Source organism: Sminthopsis crassicaudata, chromosome 1, assembly GCF_048593235.1.
Source record: "Sminthopsis crassicaudata isolate SCR6 chromosome 1, ASM4859323v1, whole genome shotgun sequence".
Taxonomy (NCBI): Eukaryota; Metazoa; Chordata; class Mammalia; order Dasyuromorphia; family Dasyuridae; genus Sminthopsis; species Sminthopsis crassicaudata.
Window position 1 is genome coordinate 80,656,740 of NC_133617.1, and position 25,044 is coordinate 80,681,783.

The 25,044-nt window shown below is 40.2% G+C and overlaps 1 protein-coding gene across 4 annotated transcripts in view; it reads right to left on the reverse strand.

The window, feature by feature from the left end:
• The window catches only part of ADGRB1 (adhesion G protein-coupled receptor B1), a 257,197-nt gene that overhangs the window by 8,358 nt on the left and 223,795 nt on the right, over positions 1–25,044 (reverse strand). For 2 of the 4 annotated variants that reach the window (XM_074264570.1, XM_074264552.1), the window contains 5 exons: positions 17,679–17,850; positions 14,767–14,862; positions 10,892–10,931; positions 4,898–5,616; positions 1,836–1,871 (listed from right to left, as the gene is read on the reverse strand). In XM_074264570.1, the coding sequence (XP_074120671.1) occupies positions 1,836–1,871; positions 4,898–5,616; positions 10,892–10,931; positions 14,767–14,862; positions 17,679–17,850 (1,063 nt within the window). Of the gene's footprint in view, positions 1–1,835; positions 1,872–4,897; positions 5,617–10,876; positions 10,932–14,766; positions 14,863–17,678; positions 17,851–25,044 lie in introns of all 4 variants that reach the window. The other 2 variants (XM_074264544.1, XM_074264562.1) reach the window with 1 other exon arrangement.

A 25,044-nucleotide genomic window follows, 5' to 3' on the forward strand; every position in this document is an offset into this window, starting at 1 on the left:
ACAAGTTAGAGTCGGGGTTCATAAAGTTATAAAGAATCTCAGGTAGAATAATAATAGCTAGCATTTATATACTGCTTTAAAATTTGCAAAATGCTGTACATATATCAGTTAATTTGATCTTCATAATAATGACAATAGATAACATTTATATAGCAGCACTGTGCTGAGAGCTTTGCAATTATTATCTCATGTGAGCCTTACAACAACACTGTGAGATCGGAGCTATTCTTAACTCCATTTTACAGATAAGGAAACTGAGGCTGACAGAGGCTAAGTGACTGCCTACTTTCAGGCTTCCATGGATTTTGTCAAGTTCCAAGAGAACTACATTTTCACCAGAAAGCCTTCCTCAACTCCTCTAATTTCCAGTGGTTAGTTACTTCCTACTTATACTGTATATTGCTTTATATATTTGCAAGTTGTCTCTCATATTAAATTGAAGGCTCTTTGAGGACAAGACTACCCTATGTCTTTTTTTGAATCCCCAACACTTAGCACAGTGCTTGGCACTGTTTATTGAATGGCTTAATGTCATTCAACTAATAGGTATCTAAATAATAGGTTATTTAAACTAATAGTTTAGAGGATTTAAACTCAGGATTTCCTACCTTCAGATCCAGCCTCTCTTGACTCTCAGATGAAATACTATCTATAAAGTGCTAATTCAGTGTCTGACACTTAGTAGGTCCTAAATAAATGCTTATTTCCACCCCCTACTTTCCCTTGATTATGTCTTTTAATTGTCTCAAAAAGGACCTTAGCAGCCATCCTGCCCACCCGTCCATGAAAAAGAATCCCCACTCTAACACATTAACCAGTGTTTGTTTGAAAACTTCCAGTAAAGGGAAGCTCACTACCTTCCATGGCAATCTAATATATTTTGGTTATCTTAAATTTAGGAACTTTTTCTTAATGTCTTTGCAATATCTACTCCTTTCTCCCTAGTTCTCTCCCTCAAGGGATTAGAACAAGTCTAATCAGATGAGGAAACTGATATAGAAGTTCGGGGTCACACAGCTAGTAAGAGTCTGAGGCTGGATTTAAATTCAGTTCTTCCTGACTCTATGCTGGATCCACTGTGTCACCTACCTGCCTCTTTAAGGCAGCTATCATTTATGTCTGTTTAAAGTGTTCTCCCAGCTAAGCCTTCTTAAGTCTTTCAACTAATCTTTATGTGGCAGATTTGAAGACTCTTAACATTTTATCTTATCTACTTCAAATTCTCTTTGACTTAACAATGCCTTCCCTAAACAGAATTCCCCAAATGTAAGTCTGAATTCAATTTTTAAAACTTTCTAGCTGAGTGACTCTGGACAAATCAATTACCCTCAGATCACTTCAGTTTCCTCATCTATAAAATGGGAATAATTACAGTACCCACCTCCCATGATTATTGTGAAGATCAAATGAGAACCTTATAGAAGCTTTTGAAAACTTTAAAGTGCTACAGAAATACTAGCTATTATTCAGCATGGGAGAGGAGTGGAGAACCATCCACTCCCTATTCCTTCAAACTATGCCTTCCAGTGCAATGCAAGAACACAATAATTTTATGTTATTATTTTTGACTGTCACATCACATTCTTACTAAATCATGCTGAGCCTGCAGCCCCCAGATAGGCTCCACATCTTTTTTTCATAGACTTCTGTCAAGTCATACTTTCTCCATATTAGACTTGTGAATAAACTAGCAAGGTCAGAGATCCTTCCCTATTTCTCAGAAAATTTCTCTATCAAACCATTGATACCCCAGAGACAGTGGCCTTTCCTCCCTTTCAAGCAGGGGAATCCTGAGGACAAGAGAAAGACATGCAGGGAGTGAAAGAGACACCCACCTCAAAATCCAGCTCTGCATACCGAGATTTCCTCCTCTGTGAAGGTAAGGAAGAGAAAGCTCAGTGGGAATTTGCAAATTACTCTTAAAACATGCATGAATTTTTTATAGGCTCCATTCCTCGGTTCCTCTTCCATTTTAAGATCATTGCCCTTTCCTCTTTCCTTTCTCTTGAGGGGGCTGATCTGAAGTGTCTCAGGAGGGCCCTGGATCACACACTTTCCCCCTTCACCCCCAAACTGCTTGAAATTCCATCATTATTGCTCCTGGCCCTTATGTTGAAAGGGGGATAAAACCAAAGGTACTATCACAGTCTCCGTGCCAACGAGTTTTTCAGAGCCTTTTCTGAACAAAACTGTTCAGAAACTGTAATGGATGTAGGTAGAAAGACATAAAAGGGGAATAAAGTCCAGGGCAGGGAACTGGGAAGGTAGGGAGGGGACTACAATAAGAAAGCAGTGAAATAGAAGCAAGGCAAGGAGAAGAAAGGGCAGCTAGAAGGCCCAGTGGATAGAGCACTAGGTTTGGAGTCAGGAAGTTCTGAGTTCAAATTTAGCTTTTGACACTCACTCAGCTGTGTGACGCTGGGCAAGTCATGTATCCTTAATTCACTGGGAAAAAAAAATGGCAACAACAAACCACTCTGGGATCTTTGCCAAGAAAGGCCCATGGACAATATGGTCCACAGGATCAAAATAAGTTGGACATATCTGAATGACAGTAAAGGAAAACTAAAGTAGGAACAATGCAGATATGTTATCTTAGTATAGTGCTATAATAGGGAAGGGAACAGCATTTATTAAGTACCTTCTATGTGCCAGGCATTATGCTAAGTGCCTTACAAATATTATCTCATTGATGTTACGTTCCACTTTTTACAGATGAGGAAATTGAGGCAACTGCCTCAGTAAAATAAAGGGAAATAATCCAAAATATATTATCTCAGTATGCTACAATAGGGAAAGGAACAGCATTAATTAAGCACCTACTATGTGCTAGGCATTATGCTAAGTGCCTTACAAATATTTTCTCATCAGTAGTTGTATGTTCCTCTTTCTACAGATGAGGAAACTGAGGCACAGTTTGAGGTTAATGATTTGCTCAGGATCACTCAGGCAGCATGTGTCTGAGACTGGATTTGAACTCATGTCTTTCTGACTAGAGGCACAGCTCTGTATCCAATGTGCCACCTAGATGCCTTAAGGAGGTACCATGATGGAAACTAGCTCTAGACTGTGTTCCTTTGCCTCTTGTTTGAAAGTATAGCTCTAAGTTGCCCCCTAGCTCCGTATAATCAGCATAGCAGCTAAGGGAGAAATATCATATGGGTCTAAGTATATGCCACTTTGCAGAAAGAAAAGAAAAAGGGGGGAAGGGAAGGGATTGAAAGAAAGAAGGAAAAGAAAAAGGGGGAAGAAAAGGAGAAGGAGAAAGAGAAGGGAAAAGAGAAGAGAAAGGAGAAAGAAAAAGGAAAGGAGAAGAAGGGGAAAGAGGAGGGATAAAGGAAAGAGGAAGGAGAAAGAGAGGAAGAAGGGGAAAAGAAAAAAGGAAGAGGAAAAGAGAAAGGGGATAAGGAAGGATAAAGGAGAAGAAAAAGAAGGGGAAAGAGAAGAAGAAGAGTAAAGGAAAGGGAAAGGAAAGGGGGAAGAAGAAAGAAAAGGGGAAGAAGAAGAGAAAAGGGATAGGGAAGAGGAAGGAGACAGGAAAAGAAAAGAAGGGGAAAGAGAAGAGGGAGGGGAAAGGAAAGGGGAAAGATAAGGAGGAAGAGGAGAAAGAAAAAGATAAGGGAAGGGGAAAGGAAAAAAGAAGAGGAAAGAAAAAGGAAAGAAAAACTGCTTGATAGTAAGCCTTAGTAAGGCTACTAATCAGTGCCCTTTTTACATTATACAGCAGACCTCTCCTCTCTCCAGGCCATCATGTAGACAGCTGCCAAAATAATTTTCCTAAATAAAAAAATGTGTGTGATCATGTTTGTCTCCTGCTCAAATGATTTCATTGGTTCCATTTACATTAATGGTTCTTTAACTTTTTGATGTCAAGACCCCTTTATATTCTTAAAAATTAATGATACTCCAAATACCTTTTGTTTAAATTAAATTTGTTTAAACTAAAATGTCATATTATTATGAAATAACTTTTGACCCTGTGGACCTCTGGAAATGGCCTCTGCACCCCACTTTGAGAACCTCTAGTCTACAGGATAATTTATAATCTCCTGCGTCTGGCCTTTCAAGCCCTCCACCTAGCTCCTACTCCTGTTCCCAGGCTTTCTTCACTCTTTTTTTTTCCTTCTAAATCTCTCCTAGTCAACTAAAGCAGACACTCTCTGGCACTTCCCAATCTGACTTGCCCTTTCCTGCCCAATGCAGGCCGCTGCTGCCAAACCTGAGAGACAGTTTCCTCTGCTTCTCTTCCTCCTGACATCCTTACCTTCCTTCAGAGCCCTGTATTCCTTCTCCACGAAGTCTTCCCTGATCCCCATAGCTGAAAGCAGCTTTCCCCTCTTCAAACCATGCCAGTACACTTTTTTCTAGATTGTTGCTTCTCTTCTTTAGCATACGTTATACCTTGGAGGATCTTTATTTGATTATATGTTACATTTCCCCATTTGCCTGTGATTTCCCTAAGGTCAGCACAATGTGATTTGTGAGTGTATGTGATTGTGTATGTGTGATTTATTAAGTATCTACTACATGTCAGACACTGCTAAAACTTGAGATAAAAAGAAAAGTTAAAAAAAAATTTCCCTCTTCTCAAGAAATTCAGTCTACTCATTATTGACGTTCCTGAAAAAATTCCACTAATTCCTCTAAAATGTGATTTCTAATGTTTGAATACTAAGTGCTAAGTGCAGCACTTTACATCTTTGTGTCATACTATATATATATATATATATATATATATATATATATATATATATATATATATATATATATCTCAATACCTATTTGCTACAATATTAATTAATTTCCATTTTATTTAAAAAGGGTTTCATGCTAGGAAGACAGCCTGTGTTGGGCCCAATTATAGTACATTGAACTTGAAGGAATATTAGGCACTCACCTCCAAGGAGCTCATGGAGAGTGTGGAGACAGTTTCACTCTTGTTCACGACCCCTGTGGGTGCCCCTTCACTGCTTGGCTCACCTAAGTTGCTAGGGTGTGGCTCCGGGGCCAGGCTGTGAGGGGCTGGGGGTGGGGGAAGTGGCTGCTGCTGAGGTGGGGGTGGGGCTGAGGGTGGGGCTGGGGGCTGTGCAGGAGTCAGGGATGGGGCCTGGGCCTCAGGACCTGAGGCTGGCTCTCGGGGTGGGCTCTTCACCCCATAGCCTGAGTCAGCTGCCATGTTGAGATGGATGAGGCGGGTCTGGGGCATGTGGTCAATGTTGATGCTGTATTTCCCCTCTTCCTTGGGGGGCTTGGCTCGGAGGGTGGCGGTGTTGGTGGGCAGGATCACATAGCTGGTGTCCAGCACCTTCTCCTGGGCCCGGCTCAGCTCGGAGTCCAGCTTCTTAAAGATGTCCCCGTCACAGATATAGATGGACTTGGGGGTCTTGTCTTTCTTAAGTGTCAGCGTGTGGTTGGCAAACTCACCCAGGTTGACCCCACCCAGATAGTGGGGTGACCCCTGAAGGTGCATCTTGGACACATTGGTGGGAAGACTGTTAAAGTTAGAGGAGGTCTTGGGGTGATTGAGTTTCAGTTTCTCCTCATCCTGGATGGAGGGGCGCTTCAGAGTCCCCGTGATAGTTGAGGTCCTACAGGCCGTGATATCCTTATTCAACACTGCAGAAAGGGAGACACAAAGCAGAAGGAAACTCAGGACTATCCCTTTCTGTAAGACTGCAGGATCACTCACACATTCATGCTCCCGCCCCAGCCCCCCCGGGCCAGCTGGGACAGCCCCACTCCAATGGGGGTCTGGGTCTCTGCTCTGTGTGGGATGGACCTTGAGTGGTCTGGGAGCCTCAAACTCAAATAGAAACAGATCCCTGAAGGTCACCTATTAATTTAGAGAACCACAAATTAGCATTACTTGTATTATTCTGCATTTTTATTTATTTTGTTAAATATGTTCCAATTACATTTTAATCCGGTTCAGCTTCATTTAAACAGCAGAACCTCTGGGAAAGGGCATTGTTTGGCTCTGGACTCTTGTAGTATCTGACAAGCACATTGTGCCACTCTAACAGAGATTATCAAATAGGCTAAGTTTTGCTACCTTCCAGGTGGTCTGTGACCCTTAAAGATACTAATTAGTTAACAAAATAGATCACACAAAAAGGCAATTATTTGATTTGCCATTCTCTGAATCCATGTAAAACGATTTCATTTTTCCTTAGGAAAAATGATTACTATTGGAGGCAGAGTCAAGATAGCAGAGTGAAATCAGAAAATGGTTACTATGAAAAATTAGGGTCATCTTTGGGAAAAACAAGACTCAGAAAAGGGAAGCTGCAGGGAGAATGATTTGGCTCATGTGAAAAAATTGTGTAATAATCAGTTCTGTCCCACAATACCTCCCTCTGGTGGATAGCAATGTTCACTGTGATACCTTACATAGTAAAATGTCCCTCTCTAATGCACTGCTCATAAAATAATATGTAGTTATCGGTGTTTGATGTTTTTCTTTTTATTAAAACGTGGTACATAAGGACAAGGAATCTATCTCGTCTGAACTCAGTATCAATTCCAGCATTAAATAGTGGTCTGAATATAGTAGTATGAGTTGGATTGTATTTGATAAATGAATGGGTAGTGAGCACCCTATTCCTGAAGGTATTCTAGCAAGTGAAGGCTGAAGGAACTTGCCATGGATATTTTGGATGGGGTTCCTATTCAGCCATGGTTTGGTTTATGTGCCTTAAAGGTCTCATTCCAACTTTGACATCTTGTGATACTGTGTCTATCTCGTGATACTGTGTCTATCTCATGATCCTATGTCTATCTCGTGATACTGTGTCTATCTCATGATACTATGTCTATCTTGTGATACTGTGTCTACTGTGTTGGAGAAATCTCCAAACCAACTTACTTCTAAGCACTTACTCAAATAGGGAATGAGAGAGCACTCCTAAAGTCAGTGGGATTAGTTGCTTGCTTTCAGGTTAGAGATTATATAACCTGAGCAGGCAGTCAGTTATTCAAATGAATCATAAAATTTCAGATCCAGAAGTAACCTGGGAGGTCATATTCCCAAATTTCAACTATTGGCTAGAATGATAAAATTGAGATTGATTTTTTAAAGTGGTAAAGGAAGGAAAGGATGGGAAATAATATTGATTCTAACTCAATATAAGGAAATACCCCATTTAAAAATGGAACTGGATGCTTCTGAACTTAGAAGGGATAATAGGATAATCATTGAGGTCACACAGTATCTGAGTTTTGGAGTGCCATCTAGACCAGGGCTTCTTAAACTTTTTCTGCTCACAATTCCTTTTTGTTAGATAATTTTTTTACATGACCCTAGGTATATAGATATATAACAGGGGAGAGAGCAAATCAAACTTTATAGTTTCTTGACCCTCACATTCACTTACAAGACCCCATATGGGGTCATGACCCACAGTTTAAGTAGCTGGGATCTAGACCAACCTGTGGCTGAATAAGGTACCTAAATACTCTCTGAGGCTTATCCAAGGTCTGGAGTTTGGCAATTGAAATATGTAAGACTATTGCTATGGTCCAGGTGACACACTTTAAAGACATGCTTGTAGATTATTTCAGCAAGATGGGGGAGAAGGTGTCATGAGCTCTTGGCTTGTTTCCCTTTGAGAGAAAAGAGGTGACCAAAGTCACCTCTAGTTACATAGCTAATGATGAATTGGGGGAATTATCCCTTTAAATGCCCTCCAGGTTGGAAGGGACAGCTACCATGAACTACCAATTTTGAAAGAAATTTGGGAATGTTATGCATTGAGATCTCTGGGATAAGAGTTAGGGGGTTCTGATAGGAAATTTAAGATCCTTTCCACTTCACTTAAGTCCTTTACCTGATTTTTCTCTGTTGGTTCCCATCACAAGCCTCTAAAATGATAATATTCTCATTTTATAGTGGATGAAACTGAAGTCTAAGTGACTAAAACTATTTTTATTGATTACATAATGAAGTGGATAGAACACTGGATTTGAAGTCTAGAAGATCTGAATTCAAATCCAGCCTTAAATACTTCCTAGTTATGTTACCCTGGAGAAGTCACTCAACTGCTGTTTGCCTTGGTTTTCTCATCTATGAAATGAAGATAATAATAGCACCTACTTTCAGGATTGTTGTAAAGATCAAACAAGATATTTGTAAAGTGCTTAGCATAATGCCTGACACATAGTAGGTGCTTATTAAATGGTTGCCTCAGTTTTCTCATCTGTGAAATGAAGAGAATAATAGCACCTATTTCCAAAATTGTTTTGAGGATCAAATAAGATAAATTTGTAAAACACTTAGCATAGTACTTGGCACATAGTAGGAGCTTACTAAATGGTTGCTGGAAAAAAGGCTCCTTGTAAACTTTAAAGAACTACATTATTATTATTACCAGGAAAACAATCTTATCATGCTGTGATCCTGCAAATTAATGTTGGCATTGATCAGATTATGATTTTTCCCTAGTACTAATTATTATTTGGTAGGATAACCTAACCTAAGGACTTGAGATAGAACTGGGAATGTTGGTCCAAAGATCCTACCCTGATTGGCCAACCTTCATCGTCCTCAGAGGATTTTCAGACTTAGAGGAGTCCAGGCCAGTTTGGAGAGTGGGACCCAGATCCAGGGCAGTACAAACAATATGAACACATACACACAGACACAGACACACAAGTTCTCTTGCAGGAACCCCAACTTGTGCAGGTGGCAGGGTCCAGGCTGCAAAGGAAAGCATTAAATTGCAGGCAAAGAGGTCCAAGGCAAAGTGAAGGAAGGAGGACAAGATCTGGAGCCAGGCCCTAGAAAGTGGGTTTGTTTGAAATAACTCAATCCAAGGGGTCAGGGAAAGGGATGCTAAAATAATTGATCAAAGGGGAAAGGAAAGTCTGGGGCCTGGGGTCTGAGGTTGGGGGGGGTTGGCTTTCTTTAAAGTCAGCAACACATTTTACTGAATGGGAACTGGGTCAGTGAAGGCCGCAGACCTTGGTGAGAGTGACTGGATGTTAACATGGACATCAGACTGTATGTGAAAAGACTGGCTACTGAGTGAATTTGATCCTCCTGGAGAGGAATGTATGTCAGTGAGGGTCAATCAGAGCTTAGCCATCAAAGTCAAAGGGTATTCAACCAGAAGGGCCCAGTCATGTCTCTTTTCAAAAGTTAGGGGAGCAAGGAAGAGTGGGGATAGGACTTCAATCATTCTATTCGGGGCAGTTAGGTGGTGCAGTGGATAGAGCAGTAGCCCTGAAGTTGGGAGGAGCTGAGTTCAAATCTGGTCTCAGACACTTAACACTTCCCAGATGTGTGACCCTGGGCAAGTCACTTAACACCAATTGCCTCAGCAAAATAATAATAATAATAATGATAATGATGATGATGATTATAATTCCATAGGTCAGTGTCTAGATCATGGACAATCTTTCTAAGACCTTTCTAAAATCTTAATAAGATCATGGAATTTAGAACTGGAAAAGACTTTATATGTTAGTATGTCTAAGGGACATTTTTTTTTGTTAGGGAAAGGGAGAAGGGGTGGGACCAGGGACTGAGGGTCAGTGGGTCCACATGGCCCATTCTGGAAGAAGGAGGAGAGTCTCAGTGGAATTGGGAACAAGAGCTTGTTTAGTGAGCAGGATCCGAATCTTGTCCTTGAGAAGGGTTTTCTGACAATAGAGCTTGTGGCTACCCTTTAGCCTCAAGGCTCCCCAAGGGCAGAAATCTAGATGAGGAAGATCAACTTTATTATAATGAGCTCAATTGCTCTTTTTATTCTGTCATACCTACCAACAAGCTATCTTCCACACTTGGCATCTCATGTTCTACACAGGTTCTATGATCCTTTCTAACTCTTGACTCCACTTTTTATACCCCTACAACTGCCTGCTGGCTAAGAGCATATGACTTAAGCCACAGGCTTAAAAAAGAATTTCCCTTTTCAGCCCAGATCCAACTATTAGACAGGTAGGAAAAACCTGAAAAGGAGAAATCCAGATTCCCAGTGACAGATAAAAGGCAGCTTATTTACATGGGAGGGAAAGGCAAAGAGGGAAAGGCTCAATGGGGAGATCCCAGGGTATGGGGAAACAGGAAGGGAGCTTGGGGAGCCTGTCTCTTAAAATGGAGGAAAAGAACATTTTGGTGAAGAATAAGCAAAATCACTATGAGAAATCTGCTCTTCTGGACTATATTCTGGGGTATGGAAACAGGAACATGAACTCTCTGAGGGCGAGATGTGGATCTTATTAGCATCTTCTCCCTGAAAGAGGGGTTTCCGGATGACAGAGATTGTAGCTTTTCTTTAGACTCAGCATCTCCCAAAGGCAGAAAATGTTTCCTCTTCCAGGTTGAATTTCTCAAAAGTGAGCCTGGGTCTTCCCTTTCTTTTCTATATATCTTCCTGTTCAACTCTTAGTTATGTCCACAGAAAATACAAACCATTAGGTGCCAATGGATTTTACTGCCCTCCCCTGGCTTAACACTTGAGAAAACAGCCTCCCTTTATTCCTGCAATATAGATAGGAAGAAATATGGGCTGGCCAGGGACACAGGGGATGGGGGGATAAAAAAAGACTTGGGCATTAGAGGAAGAATTTCCTTCACTTGCTCTGAAGCAAAACTAAATTAACCCCTATACCAGAATCAGACAGGGAAAGTCCAAAGAGAGAGAATGGTGGGTTGGGAAGGAAGGGAAAGGAGAGGCTAAAGGGGATGGCAGCAGCCCAGCCTGAGTCAGGAAGCAGGGAGCTAGAAGGAGACAAAAGGCATAAACACTTATATACAGACACATGCACCCTTTCTACCCCCTCCCACACCCCACACAGATTCTGCACAAACAAGGACATGAAGTAAAGAGAAAGCCAAGGCGGACCCCCAAATGCAGGTCCCTTGTTGATTTCTCACCTGTCAGGTGCTCACCTGATCTACAGGCCATATCCACATCCTTCTCAAAATCAGTCTGAAAGACAGAGAGGAGAGACCAGGGTGAACGGGGAAGGGGTGTAGGGCAAGGAGTTTACATCATCCTAAATAACCAACAGAAATTCTTTTTGTGCAGAAAACCCCAGGCTCTAAGGTACTTCACTTAGAACACAAGTTTTCTGAGAGGACTGGTGTATTATTATTGCTTTTTTTGGTTTAGAGTAGAAAACTCCACTTGCCACTTTCTGTCTTACACATTACATCCTTCCATATCATTTGATGGTCTAGTCTTAATGGCTTATTTGCTCTTGCTCATAAATGATGCTTCATCTTCCATCATCTTTTGTCCTAGGCATCTATTATCTTTGGATTTTTTCTCTTTTCTCCTTTAGCTTTTGCAATCTCTGGCTGCCTTCAAGATTCAACACTGCCTTCGACATAAACAACCTGTGAGAGCCCTCTCTCCTTAACTGCCTTGTATTTATTGATTTTGTATCTACACTGAATAGATACCTGTACATGTTTTCTCCCCTGTTAGAAAGTAAGCTTCTTGAGGAGATGGATTTTCATTTTGTATGGTTTGACACATAGTAGGCTCTTAATAAATGCCTGTTGATTGAAAAATCTATAACGTATAGTCTTAGGCAGTTACCCTGAGGGGACTGAAAGATTAAAAGACTTCTCCAGTCACATAGTCAGTATGTGTTGGAGACAGGACTCACTATTCTACTGCTCTCTACCATTAGTTCCATTTTAAAACAATATAACTTATTCTTAGAGGACATAACTTGAATAAAGTCACATAATAAATATCAGTGGCAGGATAATGAACCCAGGCCTTTTCATTCCAATTTAACTTTGTTTCTCATCGGTACAGTAAAATACGCTGCATAAGAATTATGATGCCCATTTGACAGATGAAGAAACTGATCCTTAAAGGCAAAAATGACTTGTTAAGAGTCACATAACCTGTAAAGGTATGATCCAGGACTAAAACCCAGGTCTTTGGATGGCCAGACTGAGGCTATTTTAAATACATTATGATAGTGCATTGGATATGAAGACAGATAAGACCTGAATTTGAATCATGCTTCAGATACTTACCAATTATATGACCCAGGGCAAGTCATTTAACTTCTTTGATGCTTCTTTTCCTCACCTGGCAAATGGGCAAAATAATAGCATCTACCTCCCAGGGTTGTTGTGAGGATCAAATGAGATAACTACATAAAGAGCTTTGCAAATCTTCAAGCAGTATCTACTTCCCCCCTTCTTCTCTATTTACCTCTTCTTTCTCTCCCTCTCTCTCTCTATCTTCCTTTGTATATACATTTTTTTTCCTTTTTTTTTTTTTATTCCCTGAGGCTGGGGTTAAGTGACTTGCCCAGGGTCACACAGCTAGGAAGTGTTAAGTGTCTGAGATCAGATTTGAACTTGGGTCTTCCTGAATTCAGGGCTGGTGTTCTCTCCACTGTGCCACCTAGCTGTCCCCTGTATATATACATTTGATATATATATATGTATGCATATGTATATCTATATCTATTTGTCTATATCTATATATATTAATATCTACTTAGATCTATATCTATTCATCTATCTATCTATGCAATTGTCATGTCTATTAATATCTATATCTTTATTTATCTTTGTATAGCTATATCTTTTATCTGTCTATATCTATGTATATCTATATCTATAACTATCTGTCTATATCTACATATATTAATATCTACTTACACCTATATCTATATATATCTAGATATAACTATATCCATTCATCTATCTATGCCATTATTATGTCTATCAATATTTATATCTTTATATATCTTTGTATAACTATATCCATTTATCTATCTATATCTACATGTATCAATATCTGTGTATATTTATAACTGTATATATCTAGGCATAGCTATACCTAGCTATTTGTCTATATCTATATCAATATCTATCTGTCTATATATCAATATCTATATCTTTATATATCTATGTATATCTATATCTATAACTATCTGTCTGTGTCTATATAAATTAATATCTACTTATATCTAGGATATCTATATCCATCCATCTATCTATCTATCTATGCCATCATCATGTCTATCAGTATCTATATCTTTATATATGTTTGTATATCTATATCTTTATCTGTCTATATCTCTATATATTTACATCTGTATATAGGTATATTTATATCTATCTGTCTAAATCTACATATGTCTGTATATATCTAAGTATATCTATATCCATCTATTTATCTACATCATTATTATGTCTATCAATGGATGACAAAAAGAAATATTCTCCCTTTCCTCCAGCCTTTCCCTAAGCCCGTACTAATTTCTCTTTTATTAAATTGATCATATTAATTTGAATTAGAGTTATCACTATCTAAATCTTATTCTTTGATCATATTGTGTATTCCATGAGAGCAGGAGACGGGTGTCTTCAAGAAGAAACTGGATAATCACTTGTTGTGGAGGGAGGAGAGATTCAAAGGCTCCCTTCTTACCATGAAGTATACTGTGATGAACAACCTCCCTCTCACTACTCAAGCTCAGTCTTTCCATCTCTGTCTGTTTATCTCTCCAGTATCTTTGGCTCTCTCTGTATTTGTCTCTCTTTTGAGTTTCCCATAGTTCTGAGTCTCATGTTCTCTTAGACACTAATCCCAATGTGGTTTATACGAGAAGGAAGGCTGGGTGGCCTTTGGAGAGCTTCTTCTTCTAAGCACCAATCGTCCTCTGGTAATATAGCCATAAGATGAGGAGGCTGGATCAGAGACATCACTGGTTTTTTAAATTCTTTCTTTGTTTTTTTAAGCTCAGACTTTATGATTCTATCATTGTCTAGAAGTACTGACCCTGTAAATTAACAGAGAAAGCCAGGAAGGCTCCAACTTGGAAACAAAAAAAAGGGAGATAAGTTTGATGTTTGAGAGAGATAATTCAATTGTTGTACTAACTAGATAGCTCCTACTGAAGTAATTCTTTGATCCAAGACAGTCCAACAACTATTCTGCAATGTCTGGTCCTAAGGAGTGGCTTGGAACACTTAAAAGCTAAGTGACTGCTTTAGGGTCACACAGCCAGTATGCTTATGAGGTGGCATTTGAACCCAAGTCCTTCAGAATCTGAGGCTGGCAAAGCTTGGATGAAAATCCCAAACTTGTATCTCAAGTGAGCTAAGGGTAGAAAAAAGATTTCTGAGTCCAGGTGAGCCCAGGAGGGGAACAGAACAGAAGGGGACTATCCTAATATCCAAATAATATCCCACCTAGAAGAAGTCCACATCTATTTTTCATGAAGGCTCTTATCTTATAAACACAGTCTGAGAGAGCTGGGAAGAATCTGAGTCCATCTAATCCTACAGAAGAATCCTCCTCAAAACAGTCCTAACAAGTGGTTATCCAGCTTCTCCTTCAAGACCTCCAATGACAGGGCACATTCCACTCTGGCGCAGTTTTAACTTTTAAGAATTTTTTTTTCTTTTCCCCTCACATTTGAGCCTAAGTTTCCTCCTCTATAACTGCACCTATTGCATCTAGTTCTGTCTGTGGAGTCAAGCAAAAGAAGTTTAATCTCTCTGCCACATAATGGCCTTTGGTTATTCAAATATTATCTCACACCACCTCTAAATTATTTCTCAGCCAGGCCAAATATCCCATTTCCAACTAAGGAAGCCTGTTGAATTGGCTGCCACTACTGTTTGATAATGAAAGTTTCTATTTCTGTGATGGAATAAAGGTTACAAAATACTTGTGAGATAGATAGATACAAATATGAGAAAAGTGATCAACTGAGACCCCCATGACTCTGTGACTTCCAGGCTCAGCTGGGGTTAGGGGCCATGAAGGCGCTAGGTCCTACCATAAGCTGTGCATGGCCATTCTGAAAAGATCCCCCTGAGTCACCGTTGCCTTCCTCCTGACGATCTACCACCCGACACTTCACAGCATCCTGGACCTAGGAAAAAAGAGAGCATCAAGTGGTCATGGAGAGTGCTACACCAACCAAAAAAACAACATCAACAACAATCTAATCCTCATCGCAAAATTGGTACACCTGCCTGCAAGGGGCTGCCAATCTTGAAGAAGTTTGAGATTTCCAAAAATTGGGAGTCAATAAGGAACAAACTTACCTGCTGAAGGGAATTACAGAGAATAAATAATAACAGCTCACTGTAAAAGGGCCCCTTTTAAGTTTTACAAAGTACCTCCCTCAGAGAAGCCCTTCTGAGATAGGCAGTGCTATTATACTTTCCATTTTACAGACAAGGAAAATTGAAGCATAGTTAGCTGTGCTGTAATAAGAAGACACTATAAGAGATCTCTAGCCTCAGAGGGCCATCTTCCTTCTCTCTGGGATTCAGAATTAGTATCTGCTTTGTTGACAATCCTTTCTTTCCTCCCCTGCTCCCAATCCATGCCAGCTCAACTTTTTCTGTCACCATTTAGATCCTCTTTTGCCCTCCTGGTCCGGATGTATGTTCTGAAAGCCCCATGCTATTGTTTGCAAACTTCCTTTATTTTAGATCTGTTCATTTCGTGCTCTTTCCAACTTTAGCTCTTTAGAGAAGCTGAAATCCCTCTCAAAGACACCATATCTCTCTATCACTGAAGATTTTTTTTTTGTTCACAACTTCCAACATGTTATATGAAAAGACGCAATAGGCATTCAGTGTTCCTCATCCCTTTGCTATCATCATTCAGAATGGGGTTCACTCAATCTGTCAAAATCTTCTGATCTAGATTCTTGCTAAAGTCATCCTTCCTATAACATTCTTCCTACTTTATGAAGAAATTCACTATTTGGCTCAATTTTAACCTTCTTGTTAAACCCTGACCTCACATCTGGAAACTATAGTATGTGCATTGATATGCCTTTGACATTCTACCCTTTCAGTTCATAAGCCTTCTTTTTTTCCCATGACCTGTATAAGAAGGGTCACATCTAAGATATCACTATTAACCACAACTTTGCCATATCTATGACCTTCAATTCCAAAGTTCTTTCCCCAATACCAACCTTCTAGTCTTCTATTTCTCCTGTCTGACTCTTCTTAAAGATCTATATATCCTCTGACATCTCCCCATTCTATCATCACTCGCTATACTCCTGACCCTATGATTGAACAGTTCAGTTATTCTCTAAATTATTGCTCATCCAACATAGGTAACCTTTCTATCCCTTGACCCCTTTTACAATTCTTCTATGTGGATTGTCTTCCTCTATTATATTATAAGCTGCTTGAACACAAGGACTGTCTGACTTCCTTATATTTGGATCCCTGGTGCTTACCAATACCTGACAACAGTAAACATGAAAGTAAATGACCTATTTAACTACCTATGTATATTGATCTACACCTATATTTGTCTAATATCTATCTCTATTTTTAATTTTTCTCCATTTTTATCTAATCATCTCTCTTATCTATCTGCCTATGCATCTATCTACCCATCTATCTACTGTTTTTAATAGGAACCGAACAATGTTTTTCAAATTGAACTGAAATCGAGGAAATTATGCACATTTACAAATTAAGAAAAAAAAAGGCAACCAGCTCGAGTGAAGGGGATTGGTTATTAAAAAAGAGTCAATTGTCTTGGAGGGGAGTGTGTATGTGTCAATGAAATCATGGAAGTGTACTAGATTGAGGTTACAAGGGAATATTGTGAACTATTTACAGTAGAATAAGCAGAAAAAAAGATTCATATGACCATGGGATCATATGACCATGGGATAACTGGGAGGAACCTTAGTGGGTCATTCAGTCTAACCTCATCACGGGCTGACAATGATACTGGCAGTGGCTATCCATTTTCAAGTAGGTGGGACCTTTTAAAATAGTTAAGTCAACCTTAATTCCAATTTGACAAAAATGCAAAGGTCTAGAGAGGTTGTGATGTGTTCAAGTTCACATTGTTAGTAAGAGAGCAGAAACCAGGTTTCAAATACAAGTCATTTGATTAAAAACTGAGGATTATTTCTACAGTACTATGCTGACCCTCAAGATGATCATAGGATTAAAAGCTGGGAGAGACCTCATTGACAGTAGGTCCAATGGCCTCTTCTTATAAAGGGGGAAATGAGCAGGGAGAAGTGTCTTACCCAACATTGAATAAGTATCTGAGAATCTGAGCCTAGGCCCTGACATAAAATTCACCTCACTTTACTATTCTCCACCTTGGGGCAAGTAGTTAAAACTCAACCCTTCCCTGAATTTCACTTCACTCTGATAATAGCTCTTTAAGCATTTATGGAGTCAGTTTTATTATGTTCACCTCAACTTGTTGCTATTTTTCCAGTGTAGGTCACTGGCCATAGTACTTGTCATCTGTACTATAGATTTTGTCCCTAAAAATCTCATAAACTTAGGATGAAGGAATCTTAAAATATAAAATATCAAAGCCAGCATGGGTTTTGGACCATAGAATGCAATGTCAAAAATGGAAGGGGACTTAGAATGTGGAATGCCAAAGTTGGATTTTGGAACACAGAAAATTAGCATGAAGAGAAATGTGTACAGACCATTTAGTTCACCTGCCTCAGTTTCCAGACAGGAACCCATAACCCAGAAAGGAAAATGGTGATATAGAGTAAGATCATAACAGCCATGTCAGGATATCATCAGTATTTGGTCTCTGGACCATAGGCTTCTGGAAGCCAGGCCACAATTTCTTTTCTCTCTCAGTGCCTAGGTTGGACTGGCTAGGCCAGGCTTCATGAATTCAGTGCATATGGCTGAGTGTGTAGTGCATCCCTAGGAGATGGCCCACCTCACGCCGGAGGATGCAATGTACCATCACGATGACAAAACCCTCTAGGGAGTCGAAGACGGCAAAGAGGATCTGGAAGAGGGCAGAGCGCCGATCGGTGACAGCCAGGACAGCGGACATCCAGGTGAGGGCTAGGAGAGGCAGCACCACACAGGAGCTCCATAGAGAGGCCCTGCAGGAAGGATGGCAGAGAGGAGGGTTAGCTAAGAGGCTGATAATGTCTGTACCCATCATAGGGAGGAAGGAAGTTCCCATGGCCTGTGCTTCCCACCTCCTGACTCCCACTGCCCCCCATCTGCCCAGGAGGAGAGTCCCAAGGGAAGTTGGGAAAGCCCAAGAACCAACCAGAGACAAGAACTAATCTGGGAATGCTTCTGGAGCTCAACAGAGAAAGCACAGGAAGGTTGTCCCATCTACAAGTCTTCAAAGAACAAGTAGGAAAAGCCTGGATAAGCAGACTTCTTGACTACTGAATTTCAGCAAAGAGATGGGAAAGAAAAGGGGACTTACTGGTGCTATTAGAGGATTAGGTTTGTTTGGGGAACAGGATCACCCCCCCCCCATTCTGGGCCCTCCAAACTTCCAATTGTGGCATTTGTCTCTCTGTCTCTCAGCTTCTCTCTCTCTCTCCCTGTTTCTGTCTCAGCCTCCTGATCTCTCTTCTCACTCAGCTTCTTTTTCTCTGTCTCTGTCTCATTGTTGTTTTCTCTCTGTATTGTTCTTCTAGACCCATTTTTATTTTTTTCTCTTCCAGTCTCTTACCTTGCCTCTCTCTCTTTGGGTCTCTTTCTGCCTGTCTTTTTCATTTATCTCCACTTCTCTCTGTGTTTGTTATTCTGTCTTATTTCATCTCTGGTTCTGGAGCTCTCTCTCTGGTTTTTTAATCTTTCTTTTCCCTTGTATCTCTTTTGGTCATTCTTGGTGAAAAAGAACTTTCTGACCATGAAAATTTCCTCCTCTTTTTCCCTGTATCTCTCCATGGGAAACCTCTAAGTCTTGGAGGTTCAGCAGCTGAGTCTGAGCAATGTGAAGTTGGGACTCGCCCTGAACTCTCCACTGCTTCTTTCTTCTAGGTCCCCAAGTTCTTCAATGAAATTGGGTAATAGCCAGGTAGAGGGACCTAGGGGCCAGTCCCACAGGAGGTCTCTGGCTGTAGCTAGGCAACAGCAGGGTCTTCTCTCATGTTACCATGGTGATCAGAACCTTCCAAATACTAGCAGGACCTAGGGAATGTGGAGGGAGATATTTTGGGAAAGAAGGGAGCAAAAATTATTTTTTTCACTTCCCCAAAGTCCTCCATCAAGGGAGGATGGGTTCAGGTCTGGTAGGACAAGATGGCCAAACTTCACTCCAGGGATTTGGGTTTAGCTACTCAGAATCCAGGAATAAAAAAGTCAATATGAAACCTGACAAATGTTGCCCAATCACAAGCCACCTTCCCCCAAGGAAAGGAATGCCAAGATCCTCAAAGAATGATTTCTAGCTCCCTTTCCACTCTCCTTGACACCAAATGTCCTCAGAAAATAGGTGCTGGTTCCATCCTTCTAGAATGAAGATTTTTTCAATAATTCTCCTGAAGAAGGGTCCTCAAATAACCTGTGCTAAATAAATAAAGCCTATGCATTATGTGACCATCTATAATCTTTTGACCTTTTTCCTTAGGAAATTTTAGGGTTTTTGGGGGGCATATCCCTTCTTTTCTTTCTTTTTAGAGCTAATTAGACATTTTGATTTGGTTTTTCTCCTGGAGAACTACTCATTTTTCTCTGCTTATTTGCAATACGCCCTTTTTTCAGATATATAGTTAGAGCAGAGAAAGAGAATGCAGAGAAGGAAAGAACTGGAGAGGAGAGAAGAGAGAAGAGACAGAAAGAGAGGAAGGGAAAGAAGAAGGGAGGGAAGGAAAGGGGGAAAGAGAGAGACAGACAGATAAACAGAGAGAGATAGAGACAGAGAGACCAGAAGAGAGAGGAAGAAAGGGGGGACTGGAGGAAATAAAGGGGGAATATAGGGAGGAAGTGAGGAAAAAGGAAAGAAGAGAGAGAGGAGGAAAAGAGTGAGAGAATAGAGGATGAAAAGAGAAAATGTGGGAAGGAGGAAGTCAACAGAAACAGAGAAATAGGATATTTTACTATTCAGGCCTTGCAACATGTTATCTTTTTATGGATGTCTTATCTTCCTATTCAAAATATAAGTTCTCAGAGAGCAGCCATAAGTTTGTTCCTCTGCCTGCCCTAAATTGTGGATTCCCTCAGGACCGGTTTTTCCTTCTCTGATCCCATGGCTTACTAAGGACAGAGTCTGGCCCATTTTTTCCCCTGTCTCTTCCACTGTGGCAGGGAGAACAGAACTGGACCCACAGCAGGGGCTCTGACAGACTAATAGTCTATTTGAACTCAGCTGATACTTGAATCCAGTGGCTCATTCCTTACCTATGTATTGAGGACTCCTGACAGATTGTCTCTGGTCTGTTCAAAGGCATTGAGATGGGTCCCTGGGCTTCCCTCCCATCTATCATCCTTCCCCTGTTCCTCCCCCTTCCCCTCTTCCCATCCCCATGGGGTCAAGACGGGATTGGACAGGACAGGACAGGACATTGGCAGAAGGACATGGAGGCAGCAAAAAGGAGAAGGTTGGGGAAAGGAGAGAAGCTAGAGAGGAAAGATAGCTCACAGAGAAGGATTAAAAGGAGGAAGGGATGGACAGGCAAGTGGGAGGGCCTGGGGAATCTAGGGGATGATTGAGGGAAGTAACAGGAAAGGGGGAAGGAGCACTGGAGATAATAAGGGCCTGTCCAGTTGTGCCAAAGTCCCTGATGTTTCAAGACAAGGAAGACATCTGCTTGGGAAATGGGTTAGGACACCTTCCAGAAGCAATCTTTCTTACAAGAAAGGGGTATCCAATTCCTGGGATGAGGTGGAACTCTCATACCACACACATGTAGACACACAATGCACATATATCCACACATATACACACACAGAGAATCACATAATACTAGAGTTGGAAAGACTATCCATGAACCTCCTTTCTTTCAAGGGAGAAACTGAAACCCAGAGAAAGGAAGTATAGAAAAGGGCCTTGCCTAAGATCATATGATTAGCAAAGTTCAGAATGGAGTCTCATACCCAGATCTACTGAATATATATCCACAGCTTCCCATTTATACAGACACAGGCATGAATTCTCACACAAAACACATGCATGCATAGGATACACACAAATACATACAATACACATTTCCATATGTGCCCTCAGGGTACATTCTTTTTTTTTTTTTTTTCCTGAGACCTAGTGGATCCAGAGAATGTTTCACAGAATTTCCCAAATGGAAGAGTTTCCAAGATCATCTTATTCAGCCAGTATCTCAGCAGGAATCCCTTCTACAATACTGCCAAAATCCAGCCTCTCGACTTAAAGATTTCTAGTGATGGGGAGCTCACTACATGGCCTATCATTTTCTTTTTGGAATGGTTCTTTCTTTGGAAGTTTAGCCTAATACTGCTGTGATTTACTTAGTAGTGTGAGTGGTATGAATATGGATGACTGGGGAAGGAATGGAGGAGTCCATTTTTCTTGATAGTTTTACACCTTCCACACTCTCTCAGAATTGATTTGACCCAATCAAACTATAAGAGCTTTCCATTTCCCTGATGAAGAAACCCATTATTTCCATTTCTCTTGCCCTCTTTCTCCCAAGACCTTTTAAGACTCTCCAGAGGCAAGATAGAGCAAATCCTTCATGGAAATAGCAACAGAGTTGAAAGCATCCTTCTTACTTCTCTCACCTTGAAATCTTGGTTTAATAATAATACATATTCCCATTTCTAAATTATTTTAAGGTAGGAAGTATGAGGTTTACTCTTCCCCCTGTTTCCTTCTTTATAGAAGAGGAAACCAACTCTCAGAAAGGAAAAATGATTTGCCAGAGTTAGTGTGAGACTTGGAATTAGTATCATTATCTCCTAACTTCAGATACAGAGCCCTGCCCAATAGATCACGCTACCTGAACAACAGTCCTGCTTAGGACTGGGGATAATGCTATCCCACTTTCATTCTCACCTGTGGGGTATCTCTTTCTTTGCTGGATGCATTCACCTCCAACCTCATTTTCTGCATTATTCTGGTTAAACTAGGAATATAAGAAGGAATCCAGTCTACTATATGCTATATTGGCTTGTCATTTATTTTGTAGTGACCCAGAATGATCAAGGGGATAGGTGTAATCTCTCTTATCAGAATAGAAATTTCCTGAGGGCAAGCAAGGCCCAAGAAATTTAGGCCTTTTTGGGAATACAAATCCTCTGAATCCTATGTTACTAATGGGATTTTTAGCAGAAGTAGAAACTAGGTAAATTAGCTTTTTGATTTGACCATTAATGTTGGCAAAAGCTTATAAATATAAAACCATCAGAAGGTTTTGCACAACTGTTAACACTACTCTTCTGTGACATAGGAACCTAGTATTCAAACAGATCTATAAATAAATATCAAATTTTGTGAATAAAATACAGAGCCCTAAATCACATCAGCAGGTGGGGGCTCTAAGCTATGTCTCCAATAGGGGAAGTGGGATGTATTGGACCATCCATGTATACTTTGTACTTTGTTTAGAACTCAGTGTATAGGCAGGGCTAGAATACAGCTGTTTGGAGATAGGGTCAGGATTTAATGAATAAGCATTGTATCTTTATTTTCATTAACCTCTAATTGACATGTATTTCTGTCAATTAGATTATAATTGTTCATTTTATTAGATCATAAACTCCTTGTGGTCAGGGACTCTCTATTGCCTCTTTTTTGTTATTTCCAGCACTTAGAGTAGGTGCTTAATAAATGTTTAATAATTAATTGAATTATTTTTTAAAAATCCATAGGTTTTACCATTTTGGCAGTTTTTAGTCTAGCTTTTACCAGACTGCCAAAGAAGTTTATGATGCAAAAATGGTTAAGAACCTCAGATTTTAAATAGAGTTAGGGTCCAGCTTCAGGACTCAGTCTGGGGCCAAATTTGGGATCAGCCTATGATTAGGATATAGGTTCCTCACTCTACAATCAGGGTTAGTGCTCAGTCAATGACCAAAATCAGAGCTCTGTCTGTGATCAGATGTAGAGCATAGTTCATAGACAGAAATGCTTTTTTTTCCCTCTATAAATACAACCAGACAGCATAGAAAAGGAAATTGTGATCTTGGTGACATCAGCTTTCTGCTGTGTCCTTACCTGTCCCAAACTTGCACCAGCTGGAGCATCAAGGCTTGTAGCCTTGGCCTAGTTTCTAGGCAGGATGCCCAAGTCTTTCCCAAGCAATGGCTCTGGGAGAGCTTAGAAAGAACTCGATGATGAGATAATATCTAGAATCTCTCTGACCTCTTCCCTTTTCATAAGTCTCTCTTGTGTTCTCCCAACCTTTTTCCTCCCAGGCTTCCTAAGCAATTCTTGGGGGGCAGTGGGATGAGTTCCAGATTTGGAGTTAGAGGTCCTGGACTTGAAAATGTTAATGATAATCATGATGATGATGGGGATGGGAGGGTAATATTGGAATAGGAAGAACACAACAATTCCATTAATTGTCTAGTGTCTTCATAATTCATCTACCCAATGGGTTGATCTTGGACTAAGAACTTTTAGGAAGGGTTCTGTGAAAATGTCAACAGCTTTTTAAAACATAACTAAGGCTTTCACCATGGTCACAACCATGGGACTAGAAATTATATCATTTTGACAACTCCACACTCATCCACAGCTCCCTTGAAGAAGTTTCATTTTACACATGAAAAAAAATGTATCCCAGAACTCTCTCCAAGTTATAAATAGATGGTCCTAGAATCCATCTAGAAAGATAGGCAAGCACCAGCAAAAAACTTGCCATCACCTGGGTGCTAAATGGATGTAACCAACTCTATTCCTTCCAGTGAGATGGATGGTCATTAGATGTTACTGTCTGCTCATCCTGACCCCTTAAGTCCTCTAGGCCTTCTTATCTGTCCCTCCAATATCTCCTGCAGATCCCCAGTGCTGTCATTTAAACAAAAACTATGAGCTAAGAAGCTCTACAGAAACATTAGGACTTCCAGGACTTTCTTTTCAGAAACTGAATTCTCTTTTATGTAATATTGTTTCTCTCAATTAGCATTTGAGTTCCTTGAGAATAGAAACCTTCTCAATTTTTCTATTTGTATTCTCTAATGCTTAGCACATAATAAGTGCTTTTTAAATATTCATTCATTTTCACAAGGTCAAAGAACTGAGGCTCAAACGTAGAAAATTACTTACCCAAGATCATACAGTAAATCAAGGACAAATCTTACTTAGTAACTGGGTGGCCTTGGTCAGAACATTCATCTTTTCTGACCCCTGTTTCTTCACAATGTGGATAATTATAATACACTACCTATCTATAAGGGATGTCATGTGGAACAAATGGAGTCATGCTTTTGTGCTATTATTAGGATAGAAAATATATATTATTATAGGAAAGTGCCATATAAAGACAATGTATTACTGCTGATATCTATTTCTTTCCCTTCTCCCCTCTGCATAACCCCTTCCCATCATATCTAATACACAGTAAATTCTCAAACTGAATTAGAAAGAGATTAAACAATGGGGAATCTCAAGCCCAGCCAGGACCTTCAGAAAATGAATATTTCTTTTCCCTAGAAGAGCAAGATGCCATTAATGCCCATTGTGTTGGGTCCTGAATCAGTCTAACTAAATATTCTCTCACAGTATTCCATCCTCAATTTTTCTTCATTTGTTTCTGTTTTCTGCTTTTCACTGTTTTTCTTCACTTGTTTCTCTTCTAGGTACCCTGTTCAAGGTTTCATTACTTTCCTTTGCAAGTATCTTTGGTTCTTCCAATACCCCTATGTTCTTCCTCCTGTCCCAGTCAGGCTGATTTCCTACAGAAGTCAGGCTCAGTCCTTCATCTTGTGAGAGGGGAGGCCCTTCCTCTTATTTACCTGCATGAAATCCTGTATTTCTTTCAAAGTTCAATCAGCACCTACTCTTAGGAGCTATTCCTGAAGATGCCAGACTCTTCAAGACTAAGACATGTAAAAAAATCACGATAGTCTTAGCAAGACTACTGAACCTTGAAAGGGAGTATATATATTTTTTGTCTTTTAACAATGAGTATAGAGCCCTCAACACTTAGGTACTTCATACATTTAAGTTTAATCAAAATTAATCTAGAGTTACAGATCTGATTCTGGTGTGGGCCCTGGGAACATAAGATTTAGAGCTGGGATTCTCAAACTATGGCCCATGGGCCAGATGTGGCCCACTGAGAATGTTTATGCGGCCCACCGAATTATGGCAAATAGGCTGAGGGGCGGAGACAGAATGTGAGTTTTTGTTTTTA